At 36.8% G+C, this 12155-nt stretch overlaps 2 protein-coding genes across 2 annotated transcripts; both read left to right on the forward strand.

Annotated features, from left to right (window-relative positions):
- Positions 1 to 1786: 1786 nt before the first annotated feature.
- On the forward strand, positions 1787 to 4666 carry LOC114750225 (uncharacterized). Its single transcript, XM_028938780.1, has 4 exons — positions 1787 to 2446; positions 3463 to 3512; positions 3608 to 3660; positions 4169 to 4666. The coding sequence occupies exons 1-4, from the start codon at positions 2232 to 2234 to the stop codon at positions 4577 to 4579; spliced, it is 729 nt and encodes a 242-aa protein (XP_028794613.1). The 5' UTR covers positions 1787 to 2231; the 3' UTR covers positions 4580 to 4666.
- Positions 4667 to 7430: 2764 nt separating this feature from the next.
- Positions 7431 to 11896, forward strand: LOC114750228 (tubby-like protein 8). The gene is made up of 10 exons (XM_028938784.1): positions 7431 to 7508; positions 7914 to 8561; positions 8716 to 8830; positions 9157 to 9333; positions 9748 to 9803; positions 9890 to 9986; positions 10158 to 10247; positions 10329 to 10421; positions 10967 to 11034; positions 11490 to 11896. The coding sequence occupies exons 2-10, from the start codon at positions 8098 to 8100 to the stop codon at positions 11563 to 11565; spliced, it is 1236 nt and encodes a 411-aa protein (XP_028794617.1). The 5' UTR covers positions 7431 to 7508; positions 7914 to 8097; the 3' UTR covers positions 11566 to 11896.
- Positions 11897 to 12155: the final 259 nt, after the last annotated feature.

The raw sequence follows: 12155 nt of genomic DNA on the forward strand, positions 1-12155 counted from the left end.
CTGATATGAAAACGCAGGCCACAGAATCTACAGGAAATATCACATGCTCTGATACCAATGAAGGTTTTTGGACATACCTGGAGTCTGCTATGAAGTCAGGTTGCCACGCGGAGGTCCGATCACGGTGACGGAGTCGGATCTAGAAGACACAGCAAATACACACAGGGAGAAGGTGAAGAAGAGAGAACAGAGGGAGGAGTTTTTGGAGAGAAAGAAACTGTAGTCGTGCGTCCAACTGACCATCCGGTTCCCACTCAACTACACGTTCCTAATGTTCAACAAAGAGAAAAACTGCCTCCTTCGTAACTGTTCCCTCCGTTTTTGCCAATCATATAAAAAAAGGCTAAAATTGCAGTTAAGGACCCACAAGTAATTTGTGATTTACACCAGGACCCCAAATGATACTGGGCTTGGGTCCAATCCACCAAGGGTGGACTGGCCCATTTTCTTACACATAATTTCTTTATCTTTACTCCCACTTGTTCTAACACCTATGAAGGTTAAAGATGGAAAGGGGTTTGATTTCGGGAGAAATCCCTCACCATTCGCTGTTTCAGAAAAATTCCAATATTAATTCTGTCAATGTTATATGAGTCTAGCTTCTTCTATTATACTCAGCCTTGTTGTTGTGAGATAGATTTTAGGATATCTGAATAAAATCAAACCATAATTAGGAAAATAGTTTATGGGGGAAAAATTATTTTTGAGAATAAATTTTAGAAGAATAGATTTTGTAAAAAAAAAAATTCTAATAAAGTGAGAATGTTTGGATACTTGTTATCAGAAACACTTTTTATATATACAAATTACTAAAAAGAATATAAGTTAATATGATAATTACATAAAAGATAGATTTTATAATATATTTTTATTTGAAGTAATAAATTTGTTAATAATATATTTTTTACCAACATAATAAATAATATAATAAAATATAAATAATTAATAATTAATATGTGTATATATATTTATAAAATATAAGATTAAATATGTTTGGGTTAATATAATTTTTGGTTTCTCAAATTTGTCTTCATTTTGGTTTTAGTTCCTCAAACTTCAAATCATAAGTTTTAACTTCTTAAGGGGTAAAATAATCTAAGTTTTTATTAGATTATAAAAACCAATGTTTTAAATGAAAAGAAATTTGAGAGACTAAAACGTATGATTTAAAATTTGAGGGTCATAACCAAAATGAGGGTAAATTTGAAAGACCAAAGTTTATATTAATCCAACATGTTTTTAGAAAAATGATTATTTTATCTTAAAGATTTTAAACATGAAATTTCATAATATTTTTTTTAAAAATTGAATAAACAAATGTAAGATCAATTTATTAGTTATATGATTAATTAATAATTAGTATCCATATAAAATATAAGATTAAATACTCCTCCGGTCCTTATTATAAGACTCAATTTGACTTTTTATTTGGTCCTAATTATAAGACTCAATCCATTTTCTCTCTTATATTTATGCATTTTTTTTCAAGATAATGCTTCTAATAATGATAGTTTTAGCCAATATACTTAATTAGCAAGGATATTTTAGGAATGACAACACTTATTTATTATAAATAACCAACTTAACTTACTTCCTTAATCTCCTTAAATAAATCAATTGGGTCTTATAATTAGGACCGGAGGAGTATATTTTTAAAAATAATACTCTTCTCATCAAATTTCTAAAACCCATCCTCGTGGGTGTTCGTTCGTGAATAAATACTGGCCGTTGATATCAATTTCACCTATTTCCCCTCAAAGAATCCCTTTCTTCACCGGAGCTTGGCGTTTCACGATTTGGGTCCGTCTCCGTCCGGAGCTCGCGTTCGTCGTTCATACCTGGTGCGTCTTTGCCTTTCTTCCACTCCTATCGCCGTGATTAACAAGTGTGAGGTTGGAGTACAGCGTGATTTTTGCATTTGGGATTAATGCGTCCATCGTCTGCTTTTCCCCGAGTGCTAAATCTATCGTTAACTCGTCATCCATGGCTTGTTCTTCCCACTCGGATTCATCGCTTAACAGTTCCGTAGCCAGTGGCTCTTCGTTGTCCAGTTGGTAGCTCTAGGCTTCGAGCTTTCGTTGACGTGTAACGCCACATTAGATCACTTATGACTGCCGCATAATCGCTGACTCGACGGAGTCAAGCCACGGTGGACGCCTAGAATTGTTGTAGAGATGGCATGATATAGGGATTGATTAACATTGTCGAAGTTGAGAAAGGAAGTGAGAGCTATGTTTCGAGTCCGAGGAAGCTGGGCCCGATTCTCAGAGCCGTTCAAGTTTCTTCGAACCGCATCATTCTCTAGCAATGCTAAAAACTCTTCCAATAATTCCACGAAGAACGACATGATCATCCGCGATGAGAGGTATAGGCAGCTGGAGAATCTTGACTTCATGACTGCGGCAAAGATGCTTTTCACCGACCCTCCAAAGAAAAAGAAATTTGGGTATTGCATTTATTTCCAAGTTCGTTTTTTTCAGTCTCATTTGATTGCTTTCGTATTTGACTCTCACGGCAAGGTTCTAGGTCACTGAGTTGTGGTTCGTTTGGGACTTTTTTTTTGTTCCTGGCTTTGGTTTCTCTGGCATTTTGCTGAGTAGCTTCATTTCAATGCCGATTCTTGTGCTTCTTTGGAAATCGGAACTAACTATTAATCCGTAACTTTCTTTATATGTGGTAGAGCATTCGTTTTTTTGAGTTATCCTGTGTCTTTTTGTATGTGAGTATCATGGCTAGTTTCTGTCTCTGGATTCGGTTTGTTTGTTCTTTCAACTCTGCTGTCTTTGGCATTTCATAGAACAGCTTCATGTAAGTGTTGCTTCGGATCTTACCTGGAAATTGGAACTGAAATTTACTTACAATCCCTCACCGTCTCCATCGCAATACCTCTACGTGCATCTATATCTTTGTTAGCACGTTCAAGACTCAGGCTGCTCAACCGAGTACACCGAAAAATCTGTTTGGTGTCTGAATGGGAAATTTTCTATTTGCCACTGATGATGATCATTGGTCAGATCTCATTGTGTAGGTTCAAAGGTATCCACATTGTGTGCATTGGTTTTATTCTTCTGAATGCTTGGTTTTCTTCTTGTTTGTTAAATTATATTGAAATAAAACGGGGAAAAAACTATGTTTGGTTCTTTACTTAGATTGACCTTGAGTTGAAACGTTGCTTGGCGTGTATCAGATTCTGTGATTAATTAAGGAGGAGACCAATCCTTGACAACTTTCATTCTTCTTATCAAAATGAAGTTGATGAGCTTTTAAATGAGCAAACATATTAGATCTTATGCTGAAATCATTATGGGGTTTCAATTATTATTTTGAGCTCTCAGGATAAAATGTTTATCAACAATCATAAATTATTAGAAATTACATGGCTACTGCTTGCTACCCCATCAACATCTGCCTGTGTATAATAATCGAATTTATTCTCACATTATTGTTCTCTTTCGTGGTCAGGCTTGATTTCCATCTTGTGCAACTTTTCTTTGCCTGCTTGCCTTCTTTAGGTTTGAAACTGATACATTTCACTTATATTCACATTCATTAGATATTTTTCTAACTTCTAGTGATACCGTCTGAAACAAGTACTTTCTTGCAACAGCTGTATATTTGGTGGCTCAATATGCACGTTATGATATGAAGATAATGGAGGCGGTATGTATTCTTTCCTTTTTATCAATATAAAATTGACATGAAGTTCTGAACATCATATAATTAATGTGAATATCCATTGGTAAAATAGTGATAGATATCCATCATCTTAATGCCCTTCGCGTTTACCATTCCAGGGATTACAATACATTATATGGGAACCCGGATGAAAATGGACATAGATCAGATTACAAGACTTGAGATAGAATTGTGATGCAGTTGCTTGTGGTTCCACTGTATAAGCAATGCATATTCAGCATGTTACATATGTGATGATATACGGATCTTAAATTTGTATCAGTTATTGTTTGTTTGATCTCTTCCTTGTTAGTTATCCGCACTAATCTGAGTTAGGTCTTGGTTTTGAACTAAGTAGTAAAGCATGACCCAATTTTTTGTCACATTGACTGTGTCATTATACCTAGAAAACGATCAGAGGCACAACAATTCATGTAATTATTTTGTTAGGCTTCTCTTTTAACAATGGATTATCCTCCGAATCATTGCTTAGGAAGTGGAGCAGAAAAGGAAGCTAAGGGATGAAAAGGAAGCAAAAGAAAGAGAAGAATTAGAGAAGTTAAAACCCCCTGATCCACCGCTTCAGGAGGTGAAAATCAGACTTGACAAACTTGAGGAAGCAGTGAAGGAGATTGTGGCTGAAACAAATAAACAATCAAGCAGCAACCTCCCTCAAAATCATGTGAAAGACGGTGAGAAAAAGCATGCCAAATCTTCTTCTACAGAAAGCGACAAAAACATTGCTTTACCACCAGATAAAGCTGTGGAGAAAGATAATCTCGGTAAGCCTGTTAAGCCAAACCCAGAATCAGGCCAAGACAGTCCAAAGAACAAAATGGCAGCTCCGAAATCTTCCCTGGGTGACCAGAAAAGCCAAGGTAAAGGTGGCGGCGGCAGTGATTAAAGAACCAGACCGGAAGAATTCAGTTAGTTGAATTGTTCACCAGACTTCCTAGTAGCTTGGCTTAGATTGGAAAACCATTTTCATGGTTGAGCTGTTATTGAGCCGAAGCCCAGAATCAGATTGGAACCTAGAATGACTTTGAGGAAACTCCATGTTTTATGTTACGAATGATTGAGAAGGAGAGGTAAAAATTGGGATTGAGATTAAAAAAAAACTATTAAAAGAGTATCTAGTATGAGTAATTGGTTGTTATATGGGATTCGATAAACTCATAGAAGTGAGAAGTGAGATTAGAGAACGCCATCTCTCCCTATAGGTATTCTTTAATTCTAAGTATATGGGTTTGTCCAATTGCATGTAATAAGTAATCTTTTATACCAAACACTTTTTTAATATATTTTTCAATCTCAATTGCAATCTTTATTTTTATTTTCAATGTTTCGTATCAAACGGGATCTATATGTTTTGGACATGACAAAAAAAAAAAGGTTGAAAAAAAAAAGATTTAACCATGGCAGCATATGAAGTTATTTAATTGAAAACTTCATATATTATGGCATATCATATTGATAATTGAAGTTATTATGGTATTATGGCATATTATGTTGGAATTATAAATTGAGACTTACTAATTTTTTCAATTTGACTTTCTGTCTAACATTTAAATATACAATATATATGTATTACTACCTCCGGTGGTTAATATAAAACCCTATTTGACTTTTATTTTGGTCCTAAATATAAGACTCCAATCCACTTTGTTTCTCATACTACCTCTGGTCCTAATTATAAGACCCAGTTGACTAATTTGAGGAGATTAAGGAAAGAAGTTAAATTAGTTATTTGTAATAAATATGTATTACTTTTTCTAAAATATCCTTACTAATCAACTATATTGGCTAGAACTACAATTATTAGAAGGACTATCTTGAAAAAAAATACATAAATATGAGAGACAAAGTGGATTGAGGTATTATATTTAGGACCAAAATAAAAGTCAAACAGGGTTTTATATTAAGGACCGGAGGTAGTATTTATGTATTTTTTTCCTCAAGGTAATCTTTTTAATAATTATAGTTCTAACCAATATAGTTGATTAGTAAGTATATTTTAAAAAAGATAACATCTATTTATTACAAATAACTAACTTAATTTCTTTCCTTAATTTTCTCAAAATAATCAATTGGGTCTTATAATTAGGATCGGAGGTAGTATATTGCAAAAATAATTTAGCATCCATAATTAATATATACAGGTACGCAATTGTTAACGGAGTTTATTTAACACACACATGCTCGATGTGTTATGTTTGAATCAAGGAACAAAAAACCGAACTGGGAACTAAACCGGTCAAGACAATGGGTCAAGGGTTATTGGTCGAACCGTGGTCGGACCGGGTTGAACCGGTAATATTAAAATAATCAAATTTAATTCACAACATTAAAGTGGAACAAAATTTATAAAGATAACTTGCAACCACAAAATCAGTTAGACTTTAAAATTAAATCAGTTCCATAATATATAATTTGGAATCAGAATATCCATCACCACAACTAAATAAAAGGAAACAAATTCTATATGTGAAGTGAAGATCCACAACAGCATAAACCTTCTCTTCTTTACAAAATTAATTTGAAGGAATCAAATCAACAGCATAATGTGAAGGAATCATCAGCATAAACAAAATTAGTAAAATGCCTGAAGCCCTGAACTCAATGCCACAAGGCCACAACTCAATGCCTGAAGCCCTGAACTGAACGAGAAGCAAGACGTTCATGAGTGGCGAGGGCGAAGCAGGATGTCAGCGAGGAGAGGATGGAGACTCAGGACTTGCGATGTGAGCTGTGAAGGCCAAGCACCACATCACTGAACACTGAACGGTGAAGGCGAAGCAGGGTGCCACTAGGACTTTCGTCGACTAGGTGGCACTTGCAATACGAGCGGCGAACGGAGGAGGGAGTGCCACTGTTAGTGAACGGCCGAACTATGAGGCCTGCCGTTAGCGATGCTATGGATTATGGTGGGGGAACGGCTGGAGTCGGGGAGAAAGAGGAAGGAATCTCGGTGATTTCGGGGGAAGAGGATTTGGATTTTCAAAAATGGGGGAAGAGGATTGATGAGGCGAGCTGCAAGCATGAGACGGCTAGTTGAATGTGAGGGAGAGAGAGTTTTTCGTTTTTTTTTAAAACTATAAGGCATCGTTTTTCCTGGCTGGGTAGCAAAAAAAATAAAACCGGGTGAACCACCCAACCAGTTTTTACCCGGTTTAACACCGGTTTTTACCGGTTGGACGGGTTCACCACCGGTTCACATCAGCAACGGTTTTTTTCCAGACCAGACCGGATTGGAGGCCGGTTCACCGGTTTTCCGGTTGAACCGGCCGGTCCGGTCCGGTTTTTTTTTTTCCTTGGTTTGAATATTTGATATACCATGCGTGTGTAGAATGACCAAAGTCACACACATAGTATATGCCCTATCTGGTTTTTTCTTTTGTTTTTTTTTTTAAAAGTGAAAATTAGGCATTTAGTTGGCGTGTTTGATGAAATGGATTATAATACACTGACTAAAAGATTAAGATGACATAAAAAGATGACGTGGCTGTTTATTTGGGTGATAATGAGGATGCTAGCATGTGAGATGATTGGGATTCTTCGATGACATGGCCAATAATGAGGACGATGACGTGGAGTGGTCTTTGACATGTTGGCTGACGATGAGCCTGCTGACCAGTGAGCTGACTAGGACTTTCTGCTCGTGTGGGATTACATGGAGAATGACTTGGATACGGACAAGTCCCTACTAAATTGCAACATTTTTTTGGGTGGCGCGTCTTAGACCAATGGATCCATCTGACGGTTCCTATTGAGAGACGGGCTGTGCGGGGGGATTCAGAAGTGTTTGCCGCTCAAACTTCCAGAAAAAGACAAAGGTTTGAAAACTTTGTGGCAATTTCCTGGTAACATGCTGAATAGTTACCGTTAGTTCCACTAAAATCAAATACAAGGATGCAAATTTCCATCACCACTGTCCAATCCCAGTTCGTTTCCCAAAGCTTTTCCAAATTTAAACTTCCGTTCATCATCACCCACTCCACACAATATTCCATGATCCTTCGCCCTTGATATTCAAACTTCAGAGGGACCCACCTACCCATCATCTGTATCTGTCTATCACTCTCTCTCTCTATATATATATAATTATATATCCAATGATGCGTAGCCGTTATTAAATGCTTTATCAACACCTGGTTCTTTCCCCACAAAGACAAAACTCAACTGCTATTCCAGTTCATGGAAGATTATGATCATTCTCCTTTCTCGTATTTTTCTGTCAGGTGAGGCAAATCTCCCATATCACCAAATCCCAGAAACGTTTAAGCCTTCATTGAATGAATCTATGCACCCTGACTCAACTTCAGAAGTTTGAATCCCTGCAATGTCAACTCTTCTCAGATACTGAAGCTTTTCCAACTAAATCCCATAAAGTTTGATCATTTGAATCATTTCTTTGGCACCCAGATGATGGATGGTTGCAAAAAATCCTCCACACCGGGCCAGTCATACAATTCTCTCTATGTCAATCCCCTCACTGAGCTCAGGCATGGCCGTAGCTGTAGCCACGACTATGGCCGTTTAGCTAACAAAGGTGACGACTTTGAAGATTTCGCTCACCGAAGCACGAGAATCTTGACGGATAACAAAGAGAATGCGACGCCTAACAAGAAAGAAACTGTAGCTTCTTCTGGTGATGACAAGGAAAACGCAGTGCCCAAAAAGTTCTCGAATTCTAGGTCTCTGTCCACTGATAGGATCTTGAAGCCTACTTCGCTTCAGTTCTGCATGCAAATGAATGATTCTGAAAAAGCTTTTGGGTCTAAGATATGGGATCGTTTTGATTTGGAGAATTCGAGCTCTCTGAATGCTTGGGACTTTTCCGATTCTGAGGCAGCTCCAGCTTCATCGTGGTCAACTCTGCCAAATAAGTGAGTAAAAACTTTCCTGGAAAAAAAATCCAACTTTAGGCTCGTATATGTCGGTTTTCTGAACTTTCGTTTTTCAGTTTTGATGAATTTCTAATCCTCTGAGAATCTCAATTTTACTTAGAAGTTGATCCCTCTTTGACGAATTTATGTCCAGGTCTTTGGTCTGTAGACCATTGCCCGCTGATGTTGGAAGATGTACATGTGTTATTGTGAAGGAAGCATCGCCAGAAGGACTATCTGGAGGCACATTGTTTTCTCTTTATACCTATGTAAGATATCTGTAATTATCAGACAGTTAAGAATTATGATGGGCTGTCATTCATATAATCTAACATGCACGGTCAAACGCGAAAGACAGAAAAACTTATTAGATGAGAGTGTTGGCACTTGGTGCAGTGGCTGATCTTAGTATCCTTAAACTTGGGACATGTCGCATCATGATTGTTGCCTACATTTCAGTCAGCAGTGTCAAGACTGTTATGAGTGCTTTGCAATGAAGTCATAAACTCATAATACATCGAGTGTTAATATTCTTACCTTTAGTTCCTTGCATATATACCTTAAACCTTGACTTCAGGGCATGTTAACATTCTAGGAAGGCAAAGGACGGCAGAATAGGAAACTGGCTGTGGCTTACCATAAGAGGCGAAATGGGAGGTCTCAATTCACCATAGCTCAGAATGTAAAAGGACTTTTGTCCAGTTCAGATGATAGTTTTCTTGGAACAGTGATAGCCAACTTCATGGGTTCAAAATACCACATATGGGATCAGGTTCAGTCTAATGCCCTCTTTCTTTGAAAATTGCAGTACAGGATAAAATACATTTAGAAGCCATCTGGTTTTATCTTTGATTCCATGATATATTTAGTATAAGATATCATTTTGGCTTCTGAAACTTGTATTACAAATTTTTGTGTTATCATTCACTGTCTTCAAGCATTTTAGATGACACTAAATGTCTTTTGAATAATAGGGTATTGAATACATACATCTTAGATGCTTCCTGACATCTTATATAGACCTCATTTGGAAACACGATTTGAAGCACTTATAAGCACGTCTCATATATGCTGAGACAATTCTTCTCACATGCTTATCTCATATTATATAAATTATGATTGAAAAACTACTTACAAGCCATTCTAAAGAGGCCCATAATCTTACTTGTGAACTTGTTGCTTGTAGGGATATCGTCATGATTGCTGGGGTAAACAGCCAAAACCACCTCTTGCTGTTGTGGCGTAAGTCCATATCTTCATCTACAGCAACCACTTTGAGGGGGTCATTATTCTCTGCTGATCCGAGAATTTATTGTCTTCTTTTGCAGATTCATCCCAACTATAGCAACATGTACAGGAAGTTACAGAGGCATGAGGGCATATGTACCCAAACATCAATCTATGTCACTGAAGAACACAAGTCAGGTTAGCTTAAAAGTTTCTGTATTAGTTTGAGGTCCTTCCCATCATCACTTTGATGCACTAATAATTTTCTATTGCAACAGAAAACCTTAAAGACAATATCACCTATATTCTATTTCCATTGTCCAGTCCAATATAATGGCATTCTTCAAGTCCAATTTGGTTGTATTACAGGTACAACATATCAAAGGACTGCCAACAGATTGGGAGGAAAAGCTGGACAAAGTGCATCAACTATACTCAAGAGTGCCAATTTACAACAAGGTATGAGGCTAAAAGGACATTTTACTTAGTCATGTAGCAGTAAGACATTTGAACTTGACCAGTTCCTGTTGGTTTACTTAGATTTCAAAGCAGTTTGAACTGGACTTCAGAGATAAAGGAAGACCAGGACTTCAGATCCAGGCATCAGTTAAAAATTTCCAGCTCACTTTGGAGGTATAACAGAAGTCCTAACCACAGGAGACTGTAGTTCAATTGAGAGTTCAAAGTGATTGAACCTGATTTTTTGACCCACCCATCTACCTACCCATCTGTACGGCGTGCAGGTCTTAGAAATCTAAAAAATAAGATTTTTTTTTTCCCCTTAAAACTAAAAAGAGAAAATGACGGAAGGTGAACGGCATGTTAGTGCAGATGCACATTTTTTAACCCCATGGTTGACCATGTTTAAATAACCTCATAGGAGTAAAGAACATGAGTTAGCATTAACTGGTCATTTCACTTCCTGCCATTTTTCTATGCAAAACAATCTCATTGAGTTAATTTCAACATCTGCATGTAAATTATAAATAGACACTTGACGTTGTTAAATTTTCTCATCAGTCATATGTATTCTCAGTTTCTCCCTTGTAAAAATTTGTGATTCAAAATGAATTATTAAGGATGGAGCCCTTCATAAAATATAACCAAAACTAAGTTGCTGTTTAGCCTGTAACTGAGATTAAAGAAGTTTTAGTTGACTTTGTCCATGACGTGGCCAGGAGAATGGGAAGCAAACAATTCTGCAGTTAGGCAGGGTGGCAAAATCAAAGTTTGTTTTGGATTACAGGTATAAACTAATCACTTTCAATTTGATGTTGCCTATCAGAGCTTTCTGGCTTGAAAATTAGGCTTCAATTTGGGGATTTGAATAAAGCCTTTCGGCTTAAAGTTTCTTTAAGCATGTTGGGCCTAGACTTATGCTGTTCATCTTCTGCTTACAAAGAAACAACCAGTCTGTTCTATGTAATTGTTACCTTTTTCATTGACATTAATTTAGTATTTGAGTTGGATCTTTCATAATTAACCCACATCAGTGGGATGTGTCTGTGAGTATAGAGATAGCTTTGGACTGCCACCCGCTTTAGGTGGTTTTGCCCAATCCCATAAGTCTATTTGGCAAAACTTTCTAATTGTGCAATTTGTGCAACTAGAAAGAAATACAATAATAAGCTGAATTCATATTTCTGCATATGCTTGGTTTTGCACCAAACCTGAATTCATATTTCTCCATCAACTTTGCAGATATCCCTTGACAGGTTACCAAGCATTCTGCATATGCTTAGCTTCCATTGATACAAAGCTTTGCTGCTCAGTGTAGCCGGCCCGCAACGCCATCACTTTTGTTCAACCTCTGAACACAAAAATGGTTTTTTTTTTTGGTTGTGCTTTCAAGTTGAAAGTTAGGAAGTTAAGAAATGGCTTATGGGTTTCTTAGAGTTCAAAATGTCTATCAGTTTCTACTTCAGGAACTTCGAAATTAAGCAACTTCATGCATAAAATCTTTGTGCTCAGTGATCAGATTATTTCTTTCAAGAGTTATGCAGAGTTGGTTGCCATTATCTCTAGATCTGAATGGTCCTCTCAATTAGACTCTGAAGATATTCTTTTGAGAAGATATGATCTATATATAGATCTACATTCTCTTTTGTAAGTGGAACTGTGACTTGGATGGCATGCGTAAGAGCACTAAAATCTCAAAGCCAAAAAGCTTTACATTAAAGTTAAAAAAATGAGCTTTGAATAGGAATATTCATGGAGCTTTGCTCTTTTATCTTGCTGCTACATTGAAGCATGCATCTGATCTGAGAGTGGAGATTCCAACTTTTTCAGTTGCTTTTATTTTTATCCTGCATAAAGCTCACCCCCACTTGGCTTTGAAGTGCCTTTTAAAGCACTCGTTTTGAAAAA

The sequence above is a fragment of the Neltuma alba genome, unplaced genomic scaffold (assembly GCF_004799145.2).
Source record: "Neltuma alba isolate B1F8T4 unplaced genomic scaffold, ASM479914v2 tig00006366_pilon, whole genome shotgun sequence".
NCBI classification, from domain to species: Eukaryota; Viridiplantae; Streptophyta; class Magnoliopsida; order Fabales; family Fabaceae; genus Neltuma; species Neltuma alba.